Source organism: Ciconia boyciana, chromosome 16 (genome assembly GCF_034638445.1).
Source record: "Ciconia boyciana chromosome 16, ASM3463844v1, whole genome shotgun sequence".
In the NCBI taxonomy this organism is placed as follows: Eukaryota; Metazoa; Chordata; class Aves; order Ciconiiformes; family Ciconiidae; genus Ciconia; species Ciconia boyciana.
This window is the reverse complement of record NC_132949.1, coordinates 14,983,179-15,007,724: the sequence shown is the minus strand read 5'-3', so window position 1 is coordinate 15,007,724 and position 24,546 is coordinate 14,983,179. Positions and strand designations below refer to the sequence as shown.

Below are 24,546 nucleotides of genomic sequence, written 5' to 3'. Positions count from 1 at the left end.
AGTGCGCATGCGCGGAAGGAGGTGGCGACCTCCGGGCGGAAGTGACGCGAGGGGGCGTGGCGCGGCGGTGAGGCCGCGGGCGCCGGGAGCGGGCGATGGCGGAGGAGGGCAAAGGCGGGTACAGCGGTGAGCGGCGGCCGGGCCCGGGCCGCGGCGGGGAGGGCAGCGGCGTTGGGGCGGGGAGGGTGGAGGCGGAGTTGGGCCCGGGCCGGGGGAGAGAGGCCGAGGCCGGGAGAGGGGCCGGGGCCTGGGGTGGGGACCGGGCCGGGGCCGGGAGAGAGGGGATGGGGATGGGGGAGAGGGGCTGGGGCCTGGGGAGAGGGACCGGGGCCGGGACCGCGGGAGAGGGGCCTCGGCTGGGGGAGAAGGGAGCGGGGCTGGGGCCTGGGGCCAGGGGAGAAGGGACCGGGCCGGGACAGAGGGGCCTGGGCCAGGGGAGAGGGGCCGGGCCCGGGCCCGGGAGCCGGCTCAGGGGAGCCCCGGGGCCGGTGCAGCAGCTGACAGCGGTGCCTCCCGGGCAGAGCACGATGACCGTGTGGGCGGCCGAGGTTTCCCCGGCCGCAGGAAGAAGGGTCGCGGCCCGTTCCGCGGGAAGATGTACAGCGAGATGAACCACCGTTCCCGTAGCCGCGGCGGCCCCGGTTTGCGCGCGCGGCTGGAGGAGGACGACGGCGACGTCCCCATGAGCGAGGCCCACGACGGGCCCCGCAACCGATAGTGAGTGGGGAGGGCCGCGGGCGGGGGGGGAGCCCCGCCGAGCCGCCCCGGCGCTGCCTGGGGGGCTGAGGGGTGTTCGGGGGCCCCCACCCCCAATCTCTCCCCGCTGTCTCCAGCTTGCCCTACGGCCCGCGGCCGAACCGCACGGCCAACATCCACATCACGGTCAGACGGGATCTTCCCGCCCCGGAGCGGAGCAGCGGCACCAGCCGCGACGGCGGGCGCAGGAACTGGTTCAAGATCACCGTGAGTGGGGCGGGCCCTTTCTGCGACGCGGCGGCGCCTGATTTTCCACGGGGACGCCGATAACGGCTCTATAGCGGCAGCGCGGGGACAGCGAGCGTGGCCGGTGTCACCCCCGTTCCCCATCTTAGGAGGAGCCGAGGGTGCCGGGGGGGTCCCGGCTGGAGAAGAGGAGGGCGCCGGTGCCGGCGCCGCTCTCCCCGGCGTCCGAGGGGAGGCTGTGGGGACGGGGGGGGTCGGGCTCTCGTCCCACGCGACGGGACGAGGGTAACCGGCCTCGAGTGGCGCCCAGGGAGGTTTCGGGTGGGTGTTAGGAACGATTTCTCCCCCCCCAGAGCGGTGCAGAGGGGGGCAGCCGCCGCGCCGGGAGGGATTTAACGGCCGCGGGGCTGAGGGCCGGGCCGCGCCAGCGGTTGGGCTCCGTCATCTTTGGGGTCTTTTCCAACCCGAAAAATTCCGTGATTCTTTTGGGTTCCGATTAACGGGATGAAATTTAACAAGTCCAAGCGCTGGATTTTGCACCTGGGTCAGGGTGACGCCGGGCAGGAGGACGGGCGGGGAGAGGAGGGTCTGGGGGTGCCGATCGTCCCGGTGCGGCCTCACCTCGAGCGCTGGGGGCCCCCTCCCCCGCCCTCCCGCTTTTAGAAAGGACGTTAAGGCGCTGGAACGCCGATTTGAAAGCGGAGGAGGGGGACAAAAAGGCGGCGAGGGGCTGGAAGGCCCGTCCTGCGCGGAGCGGCTGAGGACGCCGGGCCGGTTCGGAGAGGAGGAGGAGGAGGAGGCCGAGGGGCGAGCGCGTGGCTGCCGGCCCGAGGAGGGGCAGGCGCTGAGCTCTGCTCCCCGGGCCGCCTGGGAAGGGCTCGGAGCTGCGGCGGGGGGGCTGGGGCCGGCCGTGAGGCGGCGTTTCCTTGCCGAGGGGGTGGGCGAGCCCGGGGGGGGCTGGCTGGAGAGGGGGCCGGTGCCCCCGGCCCGGGGGGGCTTTGGGGAGGGCCCTGGGCCAGGGCTTGAGCTGGCGCTCGGCCCCAAAGGCGACGCTGTGGGTCCCGTCCGAGGGAAGCGGCGAGGCCTGGCCTTTCCCTTTGCCTCTTCCTTTCTCTTTCTTTTTTTTCTTTCCTTTCATTTTTTTCCTGCCTTTCCCTTTCCCTCTCGCCTTTCCTTTTCCTTTTCCTTTTTGCTCTTTCCTTTTCCTTTTCCTTTTCCTTTTTGCTCTTTCCTTTTCCTTTTCCTTTTTGCTCTTTCCTTTTCCTTTTCCTTTTTGCTCTTTCCTTTTCCTTTTCCTTTTTGCTCTTTCCTTTTCCTTTTCCTTTTCCTTTTTGCTCTTTCCTTTTCCTTTTCCTTTTCCTTTTTGCTCTTTCCTTTTCCTTTTCCTTTTCCTTTTTGCTCTTTCCTTTTCCTTTTTGCTCTTTCCTTTTCCTTTTTGCTCTTTCCTTTTCCTTCCTGTCTTTTCTTTTCCCTTTCCCTCTCATTTTTCCTTTTCCTTTTCCTTTCCTTTCCCTCTTGCCTTTCCTTTATCTTTCCCTCATCTTTCATTTTCCTATCCTCTGTTTCTCCCCCCCCTTTCTCCCCCCCGCCCCCATCCCTACGCAGAAGGCAGCTGCATCCTGCCCAGCTGCGGCTCGCGTCGCCCGGGCAGAGCTGCGGCGGTTCCTCCGCGAGCGGCGCGCGCCGTCGCCAGCCCTGCCCGCGCCCTGACGCCGGGCGAATCGCCTTTTAGATCCCGTACGGGAAGAAATACGACAAATCCTGGCTGCTGAGCTCCATCCAGAACCTCTGCAGCGTCCCCTTCACTCCCGTCGAGGTGAGCGGGGCTCAGGTCCCCGGGGTTTGTTTCGCTTCCCGTTTCGGGAAGGTCGGGGCGGCGGGGGGCTGGCAAGCTGTGGCCGGCGGGCACGTGCCCCCTCTCTGCCGCCCGGACCCCCCCCACCCCGTCCCCCTCTTTCAGTTCCACTACGACCACAACCGGGCGCAGTTCTACGTGGAGGACGCCACCACCGCCAGCGCCCTCAAGCAGGTCTCCCGCAAGATCACCGACAGGGACAACTACAAGGTCCGCGGCTCTGCCGGGGGCCGCCGCCGGCCGGGACGATCCGCCGGCGCGACGTTCCGCGGGGCGGGGGGGGGGGCGCGTTCGGTGCCGGCACGCCGTTTTCCCGACGGTCCGCTGCGTTCGTTTTGTAGGTGGTGATAATTATCAATTCCTCGGCTCCGCCTCAGTCCTTGCAAAACGAGCTGAAACCGGAGGAGATTGAGCAACTGAAGGTGAGCGGGGCGGCCGGGCGCGGCGGGGGCGGGGGGGGGGGGCAGCGGCAGAGCCCGCCCGCGCTCATCCTCGTTGCCTTCATCCCAGCTCTGCATGAGCAAAAGGTACGATGGCTCGCAGCGGGCGTTGGACCTCAAAAGCCTCCGCGTCGACCCGGGTAAGCGCCGCTCCGGGGGCGGGAGGGGGCTGCGGCGAGCGGCGTCTCACCCCTCCTTCCCCTCCCCCACCCCCCTAATTTCCACCCCCCCCCAGATTTGGTGTCGCAGAGCATCGACGTGGTGCTGAACCAGCGGAGCTGCATGCTGGTCGTGCTGCGCATCATCGAGGAGAACATCCCCGAGGTGAGGACGGGGACGGCTCTCCCTGCCGCGGCCGCGCCAGCTGGAGCCCCCAACCCCGTCTCCGTCCCCTCCCAACCCCCGTCTCCGTCCCCTCCCAACCCCCGTCTCTGTCCCCCCAAGCCCCCTTTCCGTCCATCTCGGTCCCCCCAACCGCTGTCTGCGTCCCTCCCCCAAACTCCCATCTCCATCCCTCCAACCCCGTTCCTGTCCCCCAACCCCTGTCTCCATCCCCCAAAACCCCATCTCTGTCCCCCCAAGCCCTGTTTCTGTCCCCCCCAACCCCCGTCTCCATTTCCATCCCCCCAAGCCCCTTTCCGTCCATCCCCTCCCCCAAAGCTCCATCTCCGTCCCCCTAAGCCCTCTCTCCGTCCCCCACAACCCCTTTCTGTCCCCCCAAACCCCCTCTCCGTCCCCCAACCCCCGTCTCCGTCCCGTCCCCCAAGCCCCCTTTCCGTCCATCCCCTCCCCCGAGCCCTCTCTCCGTCCCCCCCAACCCCAGTTTCTGTCCCCCCAACCCCCATCTCCATCCCCTTCCCCCAACCCCCGTCTCCGTCCCCCCAACCCCCGTTTCCGCCCCCCCCCGACCCCCGTCTCCCTCCCCGCAGCTGCAGTCCCTCAACCTGAGCAGCAACAAGCTCTACCGCCTGGACGACCTCTCCGAGCTGGCCCAGAAAGCCGCCGGCCTCAAGATCCTCGACCTCTCTCGCAACGAGCTGGGTCGCCCCGAGTTGCCGCTTCCCCCCACACCCCGGCCCTTCCCCACCCCCTCACCCCCCTGTCGTCGTCCCCCCTCCCTTCCCCTCGTAGCTGAAATCGGACCGGGAGCTGGACAAGGTGAAGGGGCTCAAACTGGAGGAGCTTTGGCTCGACGGAAACCCGCTCTGCGACGCCTTCCGGGACCAGTCCACCTACATCAGGTCAGTGTTAGCCTTGGGGCGGCCCTAGGGGCCCGTGGGCCGCCCCTGCTCCGCGGGGGGCGACACGGCAGAGGACGAAGAGAGAGGCCCTGGCCTCCCCCCCCCCTCGCCCCTCCCCACGTACGCCCCGTGCCTTCCGCTCGCCGGTGCCCGGACGCCCCCGCCCCATCCCCGCACGCAGGCCCCCGGTCGCGGTGCGAGCGAGGCCGGGCCGATCCGTTCCAGCTGCCGGGAGCCCCGCGTCCTCCCCTCTCCTTCCTCCCCCTCCCTCCTCCTCCTCCTCCTCCTCCTCCTCCTTCTCGCTGTTCCCCTCCCCATCCTCCTCCCTTTTGGGATACGCAGCCTCTTCTCCGGAACGTCCCGCTCCCGTCCCCCTCTGCCGCGCAGACGGGGGTTTTCGACGCTGCTCCGCTCTTCCACGGAGCTTTCGGGGGTGCGGGGCACGGCGTCGCTGCCCCCGGCCTGCCCCCCGCGGAGCAGCCTCCCCCCCCCCCGCCTCCTCGCGCCCGCGTTTTGGGCCCTCGACGATGGCTGGCTAGCCAGAGACGGGTAAGATTCCTCACGGGAGGAACAACCTAAGACAGGCACAGCCGTGCAGTGGCCAAACGCTGCCGCCCAGCCGCGGCCGGCGCGGGGAGGCCGTGGCTATCCCAGGCCTGCCGCGGGTCTCCAGCCCCGCTCCGGGCAGGCCCCCTCACCCCCACCCACCCCCTCCTCAGCGCCCCACCCCCGCCGCAGCACCCCTGGGCGTGCCGACGCCGGCTTCCCAGCGCGGGCGGGGGTCTCGGCTCCGGATGCGGCCGTACCCGGAGCCCAACGCGCTCCTGGGGCCGGGAGGGAGCGGCACGAAGGAGAAGAGGCTCTGCCCGGCGCTGCCCACCCCTCTCTGTCCTCCCCCACCCCAAACCCCTGCTTCACCCCCTTCTCGCTCGATCGGGGGCTCCCCCCCGTCCCCCCCCCTCCCCAACCCCGGCGCGGGGGCTCGGCAGCTGTAAACGGCCGGGTCGTGCCGACGGTTGCGCCGCGACCGGTGGGAATTTCTCCTCTCCCCTTTTCCCCTCTGCTCCGGGCACCCAGGTGAGTACGAGCCAGGTAAGTCCCGAGCCGGCCCGCGGGGCTCCCAGTTGCTCGTGGACGCAGCCCGAGACCCCCCCCCCCCCAGGGGCAGGGGCAGCCCCGGGGTGGGCGGGGGGGATGGGGGGATGGCACCGGGCCCCCAGGACGCGGGGGGCTGCGGCACCAGGGAGGGGGAGGCAGCCGGGGGGTGGCCCTGCCGCGTGTCCTCGCACCCCGTGGCTGCGGGGAGAGGGGGACGGACGGACGGACACACGCCACACGGACAGGCGCCCACCCCGGTGTGGCGAGGGGTCCTGGGGAGGGGCTGGTGTCTGCGGCGGGGGCGAGGCCCGGCCCCGGGGGGGAGCCCGGCCGTGGGGCTGACTCTGCTCCCTCTCGGCAGCTCCGTCCGAGAGCGCTTCCCGAAGCTGCTGCGGCTGGTGAGCGAGGGGGCGCCGGCCCTGCCGGGGGCTGGGGGGCACTGAGCCTTGTTGGGGGCTGGGGGGCACTGAGCCTTGTTGGGGGGCTGGGGGGGCACTGAGCCCTACCGGGGGCTGGGGGGCACTGAGCCTTGTTGGGGGCTGGGGGCACTGAGCCTTTTGGGGGCTGGGGGGCACTGAGCTTTGTTGGGGGGCTGGGGGGGCACTGAGCTTTGCTGGGGGCTGGGGGGCACTGAGCCCTACCGGGGGCTGGGGGGCACTGAGCCTTGTTGGGGGGCTGGGGGGCACTGAGCCCTACCGGGGGGCTGGGGGGGCACTGAGCCTTGTTGGGGGGCTGGGGGACACCGAGCCCCACTGGGGGTGGGAGAAGTTTGCTCCCCCATCCCCGCCTCCTCCCCCCCCCCCAGGACGGCCACGATCTCCCTCCACCCATCGCCTTCGACGTGGAGGCCCCCACGACGCTGCCCCCCTGCAAGGTAGGGGGATGGGGGGGGGGGGATGGAGGGGGGATGGGATCCCCTGCACCCCCAGCCCCCTCCCAGCCTGGGGGTAACGGCTGCGCCCCCTCCCCTTTTAGGGCAGCTACTTCGGCTCAGACGACCTGAAGGTCCTGGTGCTGCGGTTCCTCCAGCAGTGAGTGCCGGGGCGGGCGGGGATGGGGCGGGGGTCTGAGCCCCCCAAACCCTCCCTCACCCCCTCTCGCCCCTCCCCATCCCTCCCCCCCAGGTATTATTCCATCTACGACTCCAGCGACCGGCAGGGGCTGCTGGATGCGTACCACGACGGCGCCTGCTGCTCCCTCAGCATCCCCTTCGGGCCCCAAAACCCCCCAGGTGCGTGTGTCCCCCCCTGCTGCCGCTCACGGGGAGGGGAGGGGGGCAGGACCCTCCCCACCCCTCCTGCATCCCCTGTCCCCTCCCCACCCCCCGGCAGAGCCCTCACGGCCGCTTTTCCCCGCAGGAACAGCCTGAACGAGTATTTTAAGGACAGCAGAAACGTCAAGAAGCTGAAAGACCCCAGTAAGGGGGTGGGGAGGGGGGGGGAGGGGGTGATTTGGGGTGGGGGAGGGCTCAGCATCCTTCTCCCCCTCCCCAGCCATGCGCTTCAAGCTGCTCAAGCACACGCGGCTCAACGTGGTGGCCTTCCTCAACGAGCTCCCCAAGACCCAGCACGACGTCAACTCCTTCATGGTGGACATCTGCGCCCAGACGGTGAGCGGGGAGGGGGAGGGCGAGGAGGGGTCCTTCGCTCTTCCCCTCCCCCCACCCCACGGCCCCCTGCCGCTCCCCCCCCCCTCACCCAGCCCCCTCCCCGCTCTTTTCCAGAACACTCTGCTGTGCTTCGCCGTCCACGGGATCTTCAAGGAAGGTGAGCTTCACCCCCCGGCACCGCCGCGGGCCTTCCTCCCCCACCTCCTCTTCTTCCTCCCCCCACCTCCTCTTCTTCCTCCCCCCACCTCCTCTTCCTCCTCCCCCACCTCCTCTTCCTCCCCCTTCCCGCCTTCTTCCTCCCCCTTCCCGCCTTCTTCCTCCCTCCCTTCCCGCCTTCTTCCCCCCCCACCTCCTCTTCTTCCTCCCCCCACCTCCTCTTCCTCCCTCTCTTCCCCCCCACCTCCTCTTCCTCCCCCTTCCCCCTTCTTCCTCCCGCCCACCTCCTCTTCTTCCTCCGTCTCTTCCTCCTCCCTCCTTCTCTTCCCCCCACCTCCTTTTCCTCCTCCCTCCTCCTCTTCCTCCCCCCACCTCCTCTTCTTCCTCCTCCATCCTTCTCTTCCTCCCCCTCACCCACTTCCTCCCCCCGCTTCCTCCTCTTCCTCCCCCCTCACTCCTCTCCCTCTCCTCCGCAGTGGACGGCAAATCCCGAGACTCGGTGCGCGCCTTCACCCGCATGTTCATCGCCGTGCCGGCCGGCAACACCGGGTAAGCGGCGGCCGTCGCCTCCCGGGCCTTCGGCGCCGCGCGTCCCCCTCGCCGCCGGCGGAGCTCGGCCGAGCGGCTCTTGCCGGCGGAGCCCGACGGCGAAGCGGGAGGAGCGGGGCGCGGCGCCGGTTGAAAAGCGGGGCGCCGATGAGCGGCTCTGCGCGGTGCCGGGCCCGCTTCCGCGCTCCCCGCTAGGGCTGCGGACGGACCGGAGCCGCCGGGCGTGAGGATGAGGAAGGACGCGGGGAGCTGGGGCGGATGGGAACGACGGGGCCGTGGCCCGGGGTGGGGGCGTCCCCGCTCGCCGCGGGGCTGGGCGAGCTTTAAAAAGCCCTGCGGCCCCAAAGCGTCCCGGGATTCGGGGATCGAGGCCCGCGGGGAGGGCGCCGGGAGGTCGGGGGCTCGTTAACGTCGTTAATCACCGAATCGGTGGCGTCCGAAAAGATGACGGAGCCCAACCGCTGGCGCGGCCCGGCCCGGCCCTCAGCCCCGCGGCCGTTAAATCCCTCCCGGCGCGGCGGCTGCCCCCCTCCGCACCGCTCTGGGGGGGAAGAAATGGTTCCTGACGCCCACCCGAAACCTCCCCGGGCGCCACTCGAGGCCGGTTACCCTCGTCCCGTCGCGTGGGACGAGAGCCCTACCCCCCCCGTCCCCACAGCCTCCCCTCGGACGCCGGGGAGAGCGGCGCCGGCACCGGCGCCCTCCTCTTCTCCAGCCGGGGCCCCCCTGCCAGGTTGGGCGCTGGCTTTTGCCGCGCTCCGGCCCCCAAATATCTTTCTTTTGGGCCCAAACTCAACGCAAAGGGGACGATCCCGTCCCTCCTGCTGCTAGCCGCCCCCTTCCCGCCACGAGCCGCGTGGCTATCGCTCTTCTCGGCCACCCGGTTGGAGCCTTGGGGTGGCCTTGGGTGTCTCGGGGAGCGGTTGGGTGGCAGCCTCGGGCGAGCGGCTGGGGAGGCGCCCGCCGAGGTCCCTGCAAGCGGTTTGGGGGGGGGGAGGGAGAGGGGACGTGGCGGTGTCCCCCGAGCTCCCCGTCCCCTCGCCAGGCTCTGCATCGTTAACGACGAGCTCTTCGTCCGCAACGCCACCACCGAGGAGATCCGCAAGGCCTTCCTCATGCCGGCGCCCACCCCCTCCTCCAGCCCCGTGCCCACGCTCTCCGCCGAGCAGCAGGAGATGCTGGCCGCCTTCTCCATGCAGTCGGGCATGAACCTGGAGTGGTCCCAGAAGTAAGGAGCCCTCGCCCACCCCTCCCCACCCCCTCCCCACAACCCCCACCACCGCCCCTCACCCTCTCTTCCCTCCCCCCCCTCCCTCCTCAGGTGCCTGCAGGACAACGACTGGGACTACGGCCGGGCCGGGCAGGTCTTCACCCAACTCAAGGTGGGTTTGGTGATGGGGGGGGGGGGGCCCTGGGGGCACCCCCCAACCCCCAGCTGAGCCCCTCCCCCCCCTTTTTTTCTCTTGCAGCTGGAAGGGAAGATCCCCGAGGTGGCGTTTCTCAAGTGAGCGGCGCCCCTCCCCTCCCCGCCCCTCCCCCCCCCGGCGTTTTATTCCCCACCGTTTTGTAAATAAATCGGTCGATCGATCCGTTTCAACCCCGGCGCTTTGCGGGGTGCGCTGCGCCTTTAAGGAGGGGGCGGGGCCGAAGGCGGGTTCCCATCTTGCCCGGCACAAAGATGGCGGCCGACCCCGGAAGTGGAGGCAGAACTGGAAGGGGTGACCCGGAAGCGGCGAGAAGGGGGGGTGGGGGGAAGCAATGGCGGCAGCGGCGAAGCGGGCGCGGGCGGCGGCGGGGCTGGTGCTGGAGGCGGCGGCGGTGGAGCGGGACGTGGTGCTGTTCCGACACGACCGGAGCCGGTTCTTCCGCCTGGCGGGGTGGTTCTGCGCGGGACAAGGCCTCTTCTGGGCCTACCTGGCTCATTTCGCCTTCACGGCGCTGCGGCCCGCGCCCGGGCCCGGGCCCGACGACCCGCTCCGACCCCGCGATCACAAATGGCGCTGGGGCTTCACCGCCTCCTGCCTCACCCTCGGTACCGGGCGGGGGGACCCGGGGGGGCTGGGGGGGTCGGTGGCCCGGTCCCGGCTGACCCCCGGTTCCCCCCAGGCTCGCTGGTGGTGGCCGCCGGTTGCCTGCTGCCGCTCCGCGCCGTGCGGCGGGTGACGCTGCTGCGGGGGGGGGCGGCGGTGACGATCGCCACCCACGGGCCGCTGGGGCTGGGGGCGGGGCGCTCCCTCACCGTCCCCTTGCGTCACGTGTCCTGCCGCGCCCACCGCTCCGAGGTACCGGCTGACCTCCCCCTCAAGGTCAAAGGTCACCCGTTCTTCTTCCTGCTGGACAAGCGGGGGCAGCTCTGTCACCCCCGCCTCTTCGACGTCACCGTCGGCGCCTACCGCAAGCTCTAGCGCCCCGCCCCCACACCGGGGGGGGGGGGAGGGGAGGCACCGGTACCCCCTCCCCTTCCCCCCCCCCCAAACAAGGGGGAGCCGCTGGTACCGAGCGGGGGAGGGGTGTCCGGGGGCAGCGGGGGTCGGGGGTCAAGGGGCAGAGGAGGAGTCCCCGCTCCCCGCCCCAGCTGGCCGCAGGAGGGGGCGGGGCGTGTGTGGGGAAGAGGGCGGGGCATGCAAATAGAGCGCCGGGCGGGGTTATGCGAATGAAGGGGCGGTGGTGGAAAGGGGCGGGGCATGCAAAGGAGGCGGGCGGGGTTGTGTGGAGGAAGGGGGCGGGGCATGCGAATGAGATGGGCGGGGTTGTGTGAACGAAGGGGCGGTGGTGATTGGGGAAGGGGTGCGGTTATGCAAATAGGGGCATCGAAGGGGCCGCCGGGAGCCTCCGCCGCGGGGGTCTGCGGGGTCCGGCGGGGGTTGGGTCCTCCCCGGGGGCCCGGGCGGTGCGGGAGAGCGCGGGGGAGGGAGCGGGGAGCGGAGCGGGGAGGTCGATGCGGGTGTGCGGGAGCAGCCGTGACATGGGGGCGGGCGGCGTTGGGTGGGTGGTCGATCGTGGAGGGCGGGGGGTATCGCTTCTCGGCCTTTTGGCTAAGATCAAGTGTAGTATCTGTTCTTATCAGTTTAATATCTGATACGTCCTCGATGAGAGGACTTTATATTAAACGGATTTTTGGGCCTGGGAGTTGGATCCGGAGCTTGCTCCCTCCGCTCCGCGCATCGTCCCGGTATTGCAGTGCCTCCGGGAACGGTGCACTCCCCCTCGGGGACCTATTGCCGGTTAAAGACAGACCCCGCCGCCCCCTTGGACCGCCCCGCGGACGCCCGGGAAGCGGCTGAACGCACCGTGACACCTGCGGTTCGTCGGGCCCCGGCCCGGCCGCGGCGGTGACTTTCACGCTAAATTCTGCGCGCTACGGAAAGGAAAAACCCTTCGCGCTTTTACGCTGTTCCTGCAATAAAACCGCAGCTGTGAGGAGAGCAAAGAGCCTGCGGGGGCTTCTTTGGGGGGGTCTCCCCTTCCCTCTCAGCGCCTCCTCCCCGGCCCCGCCTGCGGCCCCCGCCCGCCCAGAATTTAAAATAAAATATATATATCTCTCTCTATATATATTTATACGCATATATAAATATATACATGCTTTTTCGGCCTCTCCCGCTCGCTCCCCAGCACCGCCCCGGCTCTTCCCCGCCCGCCGGCCCCGCTCTCCCCCCCTCAGGCACCGAAACAAAATGGCCGCCGCGGCCCGGCGGGCGGGAAAGCGAGCGAGGAGAGCGCTCGGCCCGTCCCCCGACCAATGGGAACGCAGCTTTCCCCGTCGCTAGGCAGAATCCGGCCGGCCGTGCCCTCGCCGCGTTGTGATAGGGCGGGGCGGGACCAATGAGAAAATAGGCGCAGCGCGCGCGGGCGGGGGGCGTACCCGCCGCTCGCAGCGACCGTTGCGCACGTAGGTGGGGCTGGAGGGGAGAAGCGGGCAGTGCGCATGCGCGCCCGGCGCTCGGGGCGGCTGCGCATGCGCCGCGGCGCCCCGCGCACGCGCCCGAGGGCCGCGCACGCGCCCTGCGTGAGACCTGGGGAGGGGGGCGGGGCGGGGGGCCGGGAGCGCCCCAACCCGCCGGCGGGGGGGGAGGGGGGAGTGGTGGTGGTGGTGGTGTCGGCGGGCGCCAGGCGCGCCTGCGCGGCGGGCAGCGCTGGGTGGCGGTGCGCATGCGCGGTGCCGTCGGCGCATGCGCGGCGGCGGCCGGGGGCGTCGTGAGGCGGCGGCGGGTGTCGGCGGGGGCGCAGGCGCGGTGCGGTGCGGGCGGCGGAGAGCAGGCAGCGGGGAGGGCAGGGCCCGCGGCGCTCGCTCCCGTCTCCGGCCTCCGCGCTCTCCGGCCGCGGCCCTTTCCGTAGGCCCCGCCTCTCCCCCCCCTCCCTTCCCTTTCCCTCCCCTTCCCCACCCCGGGGCCTAGGCCCGACTCCCCGCCCGCCGCCGCCGCTCGGCCTCGGCGCCGCCGCCTCACGCGCGCCCTCGCTTCCGCTTCCCTCCTCCCTTCCCCCAACCCGCCCCGCCGTCGCCATGGACGTGAAGCGGCTGAAGGTGACCGAGCTACGGGCCGAGCTGGGCCGCCGCGGCCTGGATTCCCGCGGCCTGAAGGTGGAGCTGGCGCAGCGGCTGCAGGAGGCCCTGGACGCCGAGATGTTGGCGGCTGGGCCCGAGGAAGGAGGCCCCGCCGGGCCTGGGGCCTGTCCCGGGGAAGCGGGTCCGGCCGGTGGCCCCACCGCGCATCACCACGGCGGTGGAGGCGATGAGGAGGAGGAAGAGGAGGAGGAGGAGGAGGAAGAGGAGGAGGAGGAGGAGGAGGAAGAAGACGAGGAAGCGCTGCTGGCCGATGAGGAGGAGGCGGCCGCCGCCACGGCGGGAGTAACAGCGGCGGCGGCGGCGGCGGCGGCCCCCGACGAGGAGGAGGCGGCCCAGCCCGGCCCCCCGGAGGAAGAGGAGGAGGAGGAGGAGGCGGCGGAGGAGGCCGCGGCGGAGGAGCAGCAGCAGCAGCCGCCGCCGCAGCAGCAGCAGCCGCCGCCGCAGGAGCAGCCGGTGGCGGAACCGGAGCCGGAGCCCGAGCCCGAAGGCCCCGAGGGCGGCAGCGGCGGCGTGAACGGAGCCGAGAGGCCGCAGGAGGAAGGGCCCAGCGGGGACGAGGCCGTCGCCGCCGAGGCCAAGGAGGAAGGCGCCCAGGCCGGTGAGCACCGGGAGGGACCCCCTACCCTCAGGGACCCCGGGCCGGGGCCTCCCCCTGCCCCGGTTCCCGCCCCCCCCCCTCCCGGGGTTGGGGCCTCTCTCCTGCCCTCCTTGTCCCGGTTTCCCCCCCCCCCCCCCGGGCTCTGCCGCCGGGACTCGGCCTCCAGCGTGGCCGGGCCCCCCGTTCCCCTCCTGCCTGCTTCCTCTGAGGGTCTTCCCCAGACCCTGCCGGGCTTCACCCCCTGCCTGCCGCCGCCTCCTGCCTGTCCCGGCCCGCCGAGCTGCCTGAGGCTTTCTTATCCCACCCGCCCCCTCCCACCTCTCCCTCCCTCCCCCATGCTCCCCTCCCCAAACCACCCCAAACCCCTCATCCACCCCCCCACCCCAAGTCTCCCCAAAACCTCGCTCGTCTCCCGCCAGCACCGCCTTAACTCCCCGCTTTGTTCTGCCGCCCTCTCGGCTGCCGTCGCCCCCTCCTCGCACGCAGCCGCCCCCACCCCATTTACGTCCCCGTTTGCACCCCCTCAATTCCGTCGCCTCCACTCCCCGAGCTCTTTCCCCCTCTCGGACACCGCCGAGGGGGCCCGGAGCCCCTCACCCCGCTTTTTGGGGGGGGATATCCAGAGCGGGACCCCCATCCTCAGCTCTTCCCCCCCAAGACGTGAGAGTTTTATTCTTTATCGGCGTCCCCTCGGAAGCCGCAAAATCGAGCGTTGAGGCGAAAACAGGTTCCCTCCTCCTCGCTGCCGGTTTCGGTGCGTCGGGGTGGAAATAGGAAACGGTTTCATCCTCTGAGATGCGCTTGGAGGGGGGAAAAAGAAAAACCAAACCAAAACCAAACAGCTTTTGAGAATCCGTTTCTGACACCAACCAGGAAAAAAGTTCAGCCTGGAGTTTGCCGGAGACGCGTGTTTATAGACAATTAATTTATTCTAATTGCTTCCCTCTGGTTTGGGTTGAAGCCGGGAAGCGTCGGAGGCGACTGGTAGATGAAAGTATTTGCTTAGAAAGCGCGGCGTGACCCGTCCGCGCGGCGCTCTGGTTTTTATGATTTATGGTGGGTGGGGGGAAACAACCTCATTTCTTTTTTTTCTGAGAGATTTCTGGGGGTGGGGGAGCAGGGGACGCCTACGTGCGGCTGCGGAGTCGACTCGCCAGGGTGAACTCACCGGGGCTGAAGTGGAAGCGTTGCCGGAATAATCCGAAATTATTCTTTTTATTACGGTTAATTATTAAGGTGGAAAGGTTCTCTGTCTTCCGAGCTTGAAAAAGGAGGAAAAGGCGGCTTTTATGCACGTATTTATGAATTTGAAGGCTGTTTTTCTGCTTTATTTGTCAAATAACGCACAAACCGAGAGGTTTTGTGTTTCTCTCGGGGCTCGCAGGAGAAGCCCGGACTCTCGCTATCGAGCGTTTAATTAGTTCTTTGCCCTCGTAGCGGTTTTGGTTTTACCGTTATTAATTAACCAGCGGACGTTGAACCCAAGTTTTGCCTTGCTTGATGAAAATCAGAACATAATTTTTATTTATTTGGGGTTTTTTTTTAAGTGTAGTAGTGGTTTCTAGCCCGCCTCTGCGTTACTGACGGGGGCTGCTGCCCCCGGGGCTTTAAAACCGGCTTTAAAACACATTTCCAAGCGGGTTTGGGATTCGTCCGCTCCCGACGAACGCGTGTTTATGTGGCGTCACGCGTCGCGTCCGACACGTGGAGCTCTGCCGAGGCGCGGGAGAGAGGGAGGGCGATCGCGGAGGGGCAGGACGGCGGGGACGCTTCGCTCGAAGCATCGTCCGTGCAAAAAGGCGAGGCTGCAGCTACGGGAGGGCGTTACAAACTCCTCGTCTTCGCTGGCGATCTCGTTTCAACCCCTTTTTAAAGCCAAATAATTTGAGTTTTATAGAAGCCGCGCGGCCCGAAGCGCTTTGCGGATACGCCTCGCTCCCGGAAGGCGGAAAATAACCAAACTGTGGTCTTGAATTTTGTGAGTTTTCCCCGCTTTCGGGAAAAATTGATGGCGTTTTTTGTCTCCCTCAGCGGACGAGGATGACAAATCCAAACCAGCCGGCTCCGACGGAGAGCGAAGAGGCGTCAAGAGACAACGCGACGAAAAAGACGAGCACGGCCGGGCTTACTACGAGTTCCGCGAGGAGGCTTACAACAGCCGGTGAGCCGGGGGCGAATCCTTCCCCCTCCCCTCCTCCGGAGTCGGGGAATCGGCTCCGGCCGCCTCCTCCCCGCTCGCATCCCCCTCGCTTTACGCCTTCCCTGCTTGCGCAGATCCAAGTCGCCGCCGCCGCCGGAAGAAGAACCGAGAGAAGGGGAAGACGACGAAACCGTCGTCATCCTGGACACCTGTACGTACGCGCATCTCGAGCTGCGCTCCCTCTCAAATGGCTGGCGGAATTTGGGGCGAGCCGAGGCGTATTCGGGGGCGCGTGGCATCTTCTAAACCTCGCGTACTCGTCGAAGCCGATGCGATGGCTTCCTCGGGCCGCACGCTCGATGCCGCTGGGCTACGGCGCCCTTTTCGTGGGCTACGCGAGGGCGGTTGAGCGCAAAACCGTGCTTTATTTTATTTTATTTTTTTTCTCTGTCAGATACTTCTGATCTCCACTTCAAAGCCAGCAAAGACCGTTACGGGGGCCAACCTCTCTTCTTCGAGAAGTTCCCTTCCCTCTGGTCTGGAGCCCGGAGCACTCACGGAGTCACCAAGGGGAAAATCTGCTTCGAGGCGAAGGTGGGGGGACGGCGGCAGGAGCTTCTCTCGGATCTCCGGCGCCGGAGGGGGTGTCGGGGCGCTCGAACCCCCGGAATTTTGGGGAGCGGGAATACAGGGCCCGGGGGGGGGGAAATGGATCCCTGAAAGAACCCGTGGAGGGGAGCGTGGGGCTGGTTTTGCAGAGCTGGGCTTAACGGGGGCCGCAGGCTGCCTTAAGAGGAGGTAAAAACCTTGTGGGAGCCGCGCCGGGGCTGCTCCCGTGGGCTCTTGTGCCTCGGGGGGAGCCCCTTCTTCCATCTGGGGGGCAAACGCCACGCGAGGGCTTTTCGTCTGCGTCAGACCGCTCGTTTTCTGTGAAATGGGTTTAAACAGCGGGATCCTTCGGCCCGTATCCCGATTTTTTCAGCGGCCGAGCGCGCTGACCGGCTTCTCCCTGATCCCCGCAGGTGACGCAGTATCTGCCGGTGAAGGAGGGCAGTACGGAGGTTCCCCTCTTCCGCGTGGGGTGGTCTGTGGATTTCTCTCACTCGCAACTAGGTAACGCCGCTCTCCGGCCGCAAAACGCGGCCAAACTCCGGCCCAAAACGCGTCACCCGGCTGCGACGCCAAGGGTGGCGGCGGCGAATGTCGTCCCCCCCCTCCCCGCCGGCCGCCGTTAGCTCTGACGAGGGCTCGTCCCGCTCTAGGGGAGGACGAGTTCTCTTACGGCTACGACGGCCGAGGGCTGAAGGTGGAAAACGGGCAATTCGAGGAGTTTGGCCAAACTTTTGGGGAGAACGATGTCATCGGCTGCTTTGCGGTAAGCGCCGCCGGTGAAAAATGGGATATTTTGGGGAGAGGGAAACGGGGAACGTTAAACCGAGGCGGGAAAAGGGCGCGGGAGGAAAACGCGAAGGGATTTTTCCCCGACACCGCTCGTTCTTTGCGGCGCAGAACTTCGAGGGCGAGGAGCTGGTGGAGCTTTCCTTCTCCAAGAACGGGGAGGAGGTGGGGACGGCTTTTCAGATCGGCAAAGAATCCCTCGCCGACAGAGCCCTCCTGCCCCACGTCCTCTGCAAAAACTGCGTGGTGGAGCTCAACTTCGGCCAGAAGGAAGAACCCTTCTTCCCCGCCCCCGAGGGTTACGTCTTCATTCACGCCGTCCCCGTGGAGGACCGAGTCCGCACCCCGCTCCCCCCCAAAACCACAGAGGAGTGCGAGGTGAAGACGCGCGCTCCCCCCTCCTCCCCCGTCGCTGCGGCGGGGGTTCGGAGCCGCCGGGGTCTCACCCCTGCCCCCCTCCTCAGGTGCTGTTGATGGTCGGGCTGCCGGGCTCGGGGAAGACCCAGTGGGCACAAAAACACACCCAGGAGAACCGGGAGAAGCGATACAACATCTTGGGAACAGAGACCGTCCTGCACCAAATGAGGGTGAGCGCCGCCTCGCCCTCCCCGGGGCGGCTCGGCCGGGTTTGGAGCTGCCCGGCGCCGTAACGGTGACGCCGGGCTGGATTTTTATTTTTTTGGGGGGAGGGCAGGGGGGTCCCGGGGTGGGATTTCCCCTTCTTGGGCTGCGGGAAGCTTCGCCCTCGATGGCGGTGAAGCTCCGAACGTCTCGTGTGTGTGTGTCCCCCGCCCCGCCAGGGCAGTTAGCGGCGGAGAAGCCGCCGTGGGGATACCGGAGGTAGAGGGGGGGCGAGCGTGGGGTGCCCGGAGCCCCGCTCACCCCGCTCCCCTTCCCCGCAGACGAAGGGCCCGGAGGTCGAAGAGCTGGACGCCAAGAGCAGAGACCTGTTAATCCAGCAAGCTGCTCAGTGCCTTAGCAAGCTGGTTCAGATCGCTCCCAGAGCCAAAAGAAACTTCATTCTTGACCAGGTACCCTCGCAGACCCCCCCAAAAAAAAACCGCGGCGGCCCTGCCCCAGCACCCTGCCTGCACCGGCCCCGCGGGCAGCTCCTGCCCGCGTCGACGGCTGGGCTCGGCGTCGTTCAAACTCGGAATTTAATTTTTTTCCTGTTCAAACTCGGAATTTAATTTTTTTCCTGTTCAAACTCGGAATTTTTATTTTTTTTCCTGTTCAAACTCGGAAGTTTTTTTTTTTTTCCTGTTCAAACTCGGAATTTTTATTTTTTTTCCTGTTCAAACTCGGAATTTTTATTTTTTTCCTGTTCAAACTCGGAATTTTTATTTTTTTTCCTGTTCAAACTCGGAAGTTTTTTTTTTTTTTCCTGTTCAAACTCGGAATTTTTATTTTTTTTCCTGTTCAAACTCGGAATTTTTATTTTTTTTCCTGTTCAAACTCGGAATTTTTATTTTTTTATTTTTTCCTTCCTCCAGTGCAACGTCTACAACTCGGGGCAGCGACGGAAGCTCCTCGCCTTCAAGGGTTTCTCCCGTAAGGTGGTCGTGATCGTTCCCAACGAGGAAGACTGGAAGAAGAGGCTGGAGCTGAGGAAGGAGGCGGAAGGGGAGGACGTCCCCGAGTCGGTGATGCTGGAAATGAAAGGTGGGATTGCCGGAAATCCGGCGGGGCGGGGGCGGGGGGGTTCCGCTGAGCCCTCGTGTCGTTTTCGGGGGAGAAACGGGAGAAAAGCAAGCGGCTTCATCGAGGCTTTTCCCTCGTTAATCGTCCCCGTAGCTAATTACTCTCTGCCGGAGAAGAACGATTACCTAGATGAGGTCATCTACGGAGAGCTGACGAAGGAGGAGGCTCAACCCCTGGTCACCAAATACAAGGAAGAGGCCAGAAAACTGCTCCCCCCCTCCGAGAAGCGAGCGAACCGGCGCAACAACCGCAACAAACGCAACCGCCAGAACCGCAACCGCGGCCAGGGATACGGTGCGGGGCGGGGGGGTTCCCCGGGGAGGGGGGTCGCGGGGGAGGGGGGGTCCGGCTTCGTCCTCCCCGCCGGTGAGCGGGCGCCTGCCTCCATTTCGGGTTGGGGCCTCGTCCCGCCGTCCCTTCCCTCGCGGCCTGCGCGTTTTCTGGCTCCTTCCCTCGTTAGCCCCCCCCCGCCCTGCACCCCCCCGCCTTAACGCCGCTTCTCCTGCCCGCAGAACTCCCCGTACCCAGATCCCGTCGGTTTTGCTCACCAAAACGGGGAGGGAAATGGGATTTGGGTGTCACGGGGGGGGGGGGGGGTCCAGCCCTTATTTCTGTAGATTTATTTTGTTTTTTTCTTACTCCTCGGGGGGGTTTTGGGGGGGTTTGGGCAGCGCCGCCGCCTGACCCTCGGGGCGTTCCTCTTCTCCCTTCCGCAGTCGGCGGGCAGCGCCGAGGTTACGACAATCGCGTCTACGGGCAGCAGCAGTACTGGGGACAGCCTGGAAACCGAGGGGTGAGCCCCCGTTACCCCCCCCCCGTTGCCCCCCCCCCCCGTTTCCTCCCCAATTTCCCTCCCTCGGCCTTTTCCTGCTAAAACCACGGCGGGGGGGGGATGCGGCTCGGGAAGCGCTGCCCCCCCCCCCCTCCCCGCCTTCACCCAGGGACGCCGCCACCCCAAATTAATCCCGGCGAGGCGCAACCTGCGCCCCCCGGCCGGTTCTCCTGCTGACCCCCCTTCCCCACCCCCCCCATTTCCACCCCCCCAGGGTTACCGCAACTTCTACGACCGCTACCGAGGCGACTACGACAGATTCTACGGGCGCGACTACGACTACAACAGATACCGGGATTACTACCGGCAGTACAACCGGGAGGTAACGAGATCCTGACCGCAAAAACCCGCCAGAAATTCGGGGCGACGGCGAGGCCTCGGTGTCGTCATCGCCCCCCCCCCTCCGGCACCAGTTTAACCAGTAACGGGGGGGTTTTTTGGGTTGTTTTTTTTTTTTTTCTCCCAGTGGCAGAACTACTACCAGGACAGAGACCGATACTACAGGAACTACTACGGCTACCAAGGGTACCGGTGAAACCCCAACCCGTCCGCACCCCGAATCCGCGGAGGTGTCTGCCACTTCCCAAAACACAACCGATGGAAACAGGGCTGGGGGGGGGGAGAGGGTTGGGGCGGGGGGGGAGGGAGAAAACGAGGGGCGGGAGCGGAGGAGGGGGGAGGGGGAACCAACAACAACAACAAAAAAACAACACAAAAAAAAAAAAAACACACAAAAAACCACACAAAAAAAAAAAAAAAGAAAAGAAAACTGTAAATTTTTTTTTAAAGTTTGTTGAAAAGAATATTGTCTTATTCTATAAAACATTTCAAACCTAGTTAGAGATTTGTAATCCAAATGTTTGCGCAGAGAGAGAGAAAGAGAGAGAGAGAGGAGGAGCGGCGGCTCCTGCGCCCCGGCATCGCCCCAAAGCCTTGGGGACACCCCAAAAATCCTCCCAGCCATGCCCCGGGGAGGTGCAGAGCGAGGGGGAGGGAGGGGTGTTTATTGGGGGAGGGCAGATGTTAACTGTTGACTCTAATCCTTCGCTTCACGTCTAATTTCCTTCCAGGTGACCCTCGGCCGGTCCCTCCCGGGGCGAGGGGTTTTGGGGGGGGCGAGGGGGGAGATTGGGGAGGGGGGGAGTGGGGGGGCTTAATTTTGGGGTGAAAAGCGGCAAATCCACCGCTCGGCTCCGCGGAGAAGCTTTGCCGGTGCCAGAAGCTGCCGAAAATCCCCCTGCCCCCCCGCTTGCTTCCCCCTCCCGCTCGCTATTAAATTTCCCTGAAAAAACAAAAAAAAAAACAAAAAAAAAAAATCTTGGAAGTGGAATCGGGACCTCGTCTTTTTGTTGTTGTTTGGTTTTGTTCTTTTTTTTTTTTCCTTTTTTTTTTTTTCCCTTTTTTTAATTATTTTAATTAGGATTTTTGGCAGAAAGCGCAGGAAGGGGGGGCCCTGCGGCGTGGGGGTCCCGTCCCCCCCCCCCCCCCCCAGTCCTTCCCGCTCTCCCCCAGCAGCGGAAGAGAAGGAACGTTTCTCAGGGAGCTCGCCCCTCGTTGGCGTGGGTGCCCCTCGTTGGCGTGGGTGCCCCTCGTTAGCGTGGGTGCCCCTCGTTAGCGTGGGTGCCCCTCGTTAGCGGGCGCCCGCTAGAGAGGGCGCAGTGGGTGGGGGGGAGGCTCTGTCGCCCCCCCCCCCGAGACACCCCCCCCCCCCCCCCGAGCCCTCTGCTCCCGCCGGTGGGCAGCTGCGTTAATTAGGGGGGGGAGCGTTAATTAGCGGAGAAATCGCTTTTATTTTTTGTCTTTAATCTCAATTTTTTAAAACTTCTTGGACTTTATTTGTTTTTTTCCTCCTCCCCAGACGAGGCCGCCCCCCCCCCCCCCCCATCACTGTTTGAAATTCAAACACTTTTTTTTGGGGGGGTTTGGATTTTAATTTTTTCCGCTTTTAGATTGGGGTGGATTTGGGGGTTTGGGGTTGTTTTTTTTTTTAATCTTTTTTCCCCTCCGCGCCGTTTTTACACCGAACCGAGCCCCTTGGGGGCCAGCGGTGACAAACCCCCCCTGGAGCTGGCGGGCGGGGGGGCGAGGGGGGGGGGAGGCTGCCGCAGCGAACAGGAAGAACTTTTGAAGCTCGAGAGTCCTTTTTAAATAAAAGAAAAATGAACAAAAAAAAAAAATTATAATTAAAAAAAATTAAAAAAAAAAAATCCTGGTTTTTTTTTTTGGTTTTCTTTTCTTTTCTTTTTGGTTTTGGGGATAAACTCGAACTGCCGCAGCCGTGTCAGTCCGACCAAGCGCTCGTAGCCGCTTCAGGTGTCTCTTTTTTTTCTTATTTTTTATTTTTCAGCGCTTTTCTCTCTTTTATTTTTTTTGTTCCCCCCCCCCCCTTTTTTTTGTGTGTGTTTTTGGTGTTTTGTTGGGGTTTTTTGTTGGGTTTTTTTTTTTGCTTTTTTTTTTTTTTTGGTGTTAAATAATTCAAAAAAGACAAACCTTTTAAAAGACGACGACCCGCCGGGGGGGGAGGGAGAACCCCGCCGCCCGTTCTCCGCCCGTCTTCGTGTGTCCTGGTTGTCCGTCGTAGTTGCTGTAGGGGAGCGCGGGCGGCGGCGGCGGCGGCTCTCGCCCTGCCCCCGTACCCCGGTTGGTGGCACCTGTAACCCCCCCCTCCCCCGCTCCGGCCATGTAGGCGGTAGTGTCCATTTTTAGAATAAAATAACCATTCGCTTGACTCGAGGGGAGACTCCGCTCTCTGTGCCCGGGGGGGGGGTTGGGGGTCTCGGGTGAGGGGCTTGGGCCTGGTTGGGGGGCCCCGGGCCTGAGGCTGGGCCTGGGTTGGGGGCCCGGGGCCTGGGTCGGGTTGGGGGCCCTGGGCCTAGATCTGGGGCTTGGGCCTGGGGGGGCTTGGGGGGGCCTGGGCCTTATTTGAGGGGTCAGGCTGAGCTGAGGGGCCTGGGCCTGGTTGGGGAACCCGGTTTGAGCAGCCTGAGCCTGGTTTAGGGGCCCGGGCCCGGACAGGGGGGAGCTGGGCCTGGTTGGGAGGCCTGGGCCTGGGCCTGGGCTTGGGCCTGGTTGGGGGCCCCTGGGCCTGGGCTTAGTTATGGGGCCAGGGCCTGGCTGAGGGGCTTGGGCTGGGGAGCCTGGGCCGGGGCCTGGTTATGGGGCCCGGGCCTGGACTGGGGGGCCTGGGCCTGGTTGGGAGGCCAAGGCCTGGGCCTGGGCCTGGGCGTGGGCCTGGTTGGGGGCCCCGGGCCTGGTTGCCATGGCAATGTGGGGGTGGGGGTGGGTGCCTGCGCCGCCATCTTGGTGCCGGCAGCCGGCGACATGGCGGCCGTGGAGCCGCGGGCGGCGGTGTGGGGGTGCCCTGCCCCCCCCTCCCCGCGTGGGTGCCCGCTGCGTGCGCGGCTGTGTGTCCCCCAACACCGGGGACCCCCCCGTGGGGTTCCCCCTCCCCCCAGCACCGGCCCGTTCCCCCCGTGGGCCGCCGCTTCGTCCCCCCCCCGCCTCCCCGCTGCCGCCATTTTGGAGGCGGGCGCGGAGGCCTGGCGGCGCGCCGCCATTTTGGGAGGGGAGGCGCCATCTTGGGGTCGTCGGTGACACAAAGCGCAGGCGCGGGCATCATGGCGGCGCCGGGCAAAAGGCGGGTTGAAGCTGTCGTGGGCGCCGCCATGTTGGGAGCGGGTAGCGGGGCCCGGGACGGGGATGGAGGCGCCGGGGCCGGGCCCGGGGCCGAGCGGGCGAGGCCGAGCCCGGGACCCGCCTGAGGGTGGTGCCGGGGGCCCGGTGGGGCGATGGGGGGAAGGGGAAGGCGGTGGGTCTGCCCGCCATGGACGCCGGCCTGGGCTGCCGCTGCCAGGTGGGGGGGGGCTCATGGGGGGCTGGGGGGGGGTTGGGGGTCCCGTGGGGCTCTGGAGGGGGTTGGGGGTCCCGTGGGGCTGGGGGAGGTTGTGGGGGTCCCGGGGGTGGGGAGGGGTTTGGGGTCCCATGGAGCTCCGGGGGAGGGGCTTGGGGGTCCCGTGGGGCTGGGGGAGGTTGTGGGGTCCCGTGGGGTGGGGGTTTGGGGGGCCCCGGGGGGCTTTTGGAGGGGCCAGGAGGCTTCGGGGGGGCTCGGGGCTCCGGGGGCCGTGCAGGGCTGAAGGGGGCTCCGGGGGGCTCCGGGGGGTGGGGGGCCCTGGGGGTCCCCGTGGGGGCACCCAGGAAGGGCTGGAGCAGCCGGGGCCCCCGCCCCGGGGGATGGGGGGGGGACCCCGGGGGGCCGGGCTGGGGGGGGAGGGGGAGCAGCCCGGGCACAGGGTGGGGGCGGCCGAGGGGGGAAACAGCTTCCGCCCCCGCCAGCGGCGCCCTCCGTCCTCGGTGAGCGCCACGGCCTTCCTCTTCCTGCTTCCTCTTCCTGCTTCCTCTTCCTGCTTCCTCTTCCTGCTTCCTCTTCCTGCTTCCTCTTCCTGCTTCCTCTTCCTGCTTCCTCTTCCCCTTCCTCCTCCCTTTCTTCCTCACCCCTCCTTTCTTCCTCTTCCTCCTCCCCTTCCTCCTCCCTCCTCCCTTTTTTCTTCCCCTTCCTCCTTGCTTTCTTCCTCTTCTTCCTCCCTTTCTTCCTCATTTTTCTCCCCTTCCTCTTCCCCTTCCTCCTCCCTGTCTTCCTCATCTTCCTCCTCACCCTCTTCCCCTTCCTCTCCCTCCTCCTCCCTCCCCCTTCCTCCTCCTCATGCCCCCCATAGCGGTGTCCCCCTCCCCCTCCGGGGCTCTCGGATTTGGGATTGGGGGAGGGGCGATGGGGTCGGGGGATGAGGGGGTGGGGGAGGGGGTGTGGGGGAGCCTTGGGGGGTCCCTGTTTTGGGGGGTCAGAGGGGGGCTGGGGTGGGGGGCAGATGGGGGGTGATGTGGGGGGCCATGGGGGGGTCCCCCATTCCGGGGGTCACTGGGGATGGGGGAGATGGGGGTTGGGGGCATTTGGGGGGATGGGGGTGGGGGTCCCCGTTTTGGGGCGTCAGAGGGGATGGGGTGGGGGCGATGGGGCCATTTGGGGTCCCCGGGGTGTTGGGCGGGGGCTGGGGATTTTGGGGTCCCCCATCCCCCCCCCGTGCAGTGGTCAGCGGGTTCTGGGGCTGCACCCCAAATCGCGGGGACCCCTGCCCCCTCCCCCGCTCCGGGGCTGCTCCCGCCCCCCCCCCCCCCCATCCCCCCCGCACAGGGCTCCTGATAAACACCAGGCCTGGTTTATTTCTCTCCGTGGAGGCTCCTGGTGCTCTGTGGGGCGGGGGGATGGGGGCGCGGGGGAGGGGCCCCTAATTTTGGGGGAGGGGCACCCCACTTCTGGGACACCCCACCCCCCCCGCCCCGGACCGCACTGGCAGGGAACGACGTCTCCACTGCTGGCTCTGGGTGCTGGGGGCAGAACCCTGCCAGGGATATGGGGCAGCCCCCCAAGT

General features: G+C 66.5%; 3 protein-coding genes, 1 long non-coding RNA gene and 1 other non-coding gene across 7 annotated transcripts; 4 read left to right on the top strand and 1 right to left on the bottom strand.

The window, feature by feature from the left end:
- Positions 1-36: 36 nt before the first annotated feature.
- Positions 37-9,433, top strand: NXF1 (nuclear RNA export factor 1). 3 transcript variants are annotated; one of them, XR_012045353.1, is made up of 21 exons: positions 37-126; positions 522-717; positions 834-963; positions 2,675-2,758; positions 2,903-3,007; positions 3,139-3,219; positions 3,308-3,377; positions 3,473-3,561; positions 4,167-4,277; positions 4,372-4,478; positions 5,938-5,974; positions 6,382-6,450; positions 6,552-6,607; positions 6,701-6,805; positions 6,932-6,993; positions 7,070-7,185; positions 7,300-7,342; positions 7,818-7,890; positions 8,988-9,118; positions 9,212-9,272; positions 9,360-9,433. XR_012045353.1 is itself a non-coding variant. In XM_072880696.1 (21 exons), exons 1-21 carry the CDS (start codon positions 96-98, stop codon positions 9,396-9,398), a joined length of 1,848 nt encoding a protein of 615 aa, XP_072736797.1. In that variant the 5' UTR covers positions 37-95; the 3' UTR covers positions 9,399-9,433. The 3 variants fall into 3 exon arrangements, 2 of the variants coding, with proteins under 2 accessions (XP_072736797.1, XP_072736798.1); XM_072880696.1 differs by having other exon boundaries at positions 8,936-9,118; XM_072880697.1 differs by having other exon boundaries at positions 73-114; positions 8,936-9,118.
- Positions 9,434-9,648: 215 nt separating this feature from the next.
- TMEM223 (transmembrane protein 223) lies at positions 9,649-10,385 on the top strand. Its single transcript, XM_072880716.1, has 2 exons — positions 9,649-9,922; positions 9,997-10,385. The coding sequence occupies exons 1-2, from the start codon at positions 9,649-9,651 to the stop codon at positions 10,293-10,295; spliced, it is 573 nt and encodes a 190-aa protein (XP_072736817.1). The 3' UTR covers positions 10,296-10,385.
- LOC140660184 (uncharacterized) lies at positions 10,099-11,546 on the bottom strand. The gene is made up of 3 exons (XR_012045356.1): positions 11,470-11,546; positions 11,181-11,287; positions 10,099-10,220 (listed from the first exon to the last, which is right to left on the bottom strand). It is a non-coding gene; the product is annotated as an uncharacterized lncRNA (long non-coding RNA).
- Positions 10,906-11,096, top strand: LOC140660659 (U2 spliceosomal RNA). The gene has a single exon (XR_012045456.1). It is a non-coding gene; the product is annotated as a U2 spliceosomal RNA (small nuclear RNA).
- Positions 11,547-12,355: 809 nt separating the features above from the next.
- HNRNPUL2 (heterogeneous nuclear ribonucleoprotein U like 2) lies at positions 12,356-19,717 on the top strand. The gene is made up of 14 exons (XM_072880689.1): positions 12,356-13,052; positions 15,084-15,213; positions 15,327-15,403; positions 15,647-15,786; positions 16,215-16,305; positions 16,455-16,567; positions 16,702-16,968; positions 17,055-17,177; positions 17,493-17,621; positions 18,084-18,252; positions 18,385-18,585; positions 19,008-19,084; positions 19,338-19,445; positions 19,590-19,717. Exons 1-14 carry the CDS (start codon positions 12,392-12,394, stop codon positions 19,656-19,658), a joined length of 2,355 nt encoding a protein of 784 aa, XP_072736790.1. The 5' UTR covers positions 12,356-12,391; the 3' UTR covers positions 19,659-19,717.
- The last annotated feature ends 4,829 nt before the right edge of the window (positions 19,718-24,546 follow it).

Coding starts and splice junctions, on each gene's coding strand:
- TMEM223 (XM_072880716.1), top strand. CDS start 9,649: ATGGCGGCAGCGGCGAAGCGGGCGCGGGCGGCGGCGGGGCTGGTGCTG. Junction 9,923..9,996: donor CGCCTCCTGCCTCACCCTCG/GTACCGGGCGGG, acceptor GGTTCCCCCCAG/GCTCGCTGGTGGTGGCCGCC.
- HNRNPUL2 (XM_072880689.1), top strand. CDS start 12,392: ATGGACGTGAAGCGGCTGAAGGTGACCGAGCTACGGGCCGAGCTGGGC. Junction 13,053..15,083: donor GGAGGAAGGCGCCCAGGCCG/GTGAGCACCGGG, acceptor TGTCTCCCTCAG/CGGACGAGGATGACAAATCC. Junction 18,586..19,007: donor CAACCGCGGCCAGGGATACG/GTGCGGGGCGGG, acceptor TCCCTTCCGCAG/TCGGCGGGCAGCGCCGAGGT.
- NXF1 (XM_072880696.1), top strand. CDS start 96: ATGGCGGAGGAGGGCAAAGGCGGGTACAGCG. Junction 6,451..6,551: donor CGACGCTGCCCCCCTGCAAG/GTAGGGGGATGG, acceptor CTCCCCTTTTAG/GGCAGCTACTTCGGCTCAGA. Junction 6,994..7,069: donor CAAGAAGCTGAAAGACCCCA/GTAAGGGGGTGG, acceptor CCCCCTCCCCAG/CCATGCGCTTCAAGCTGCTC.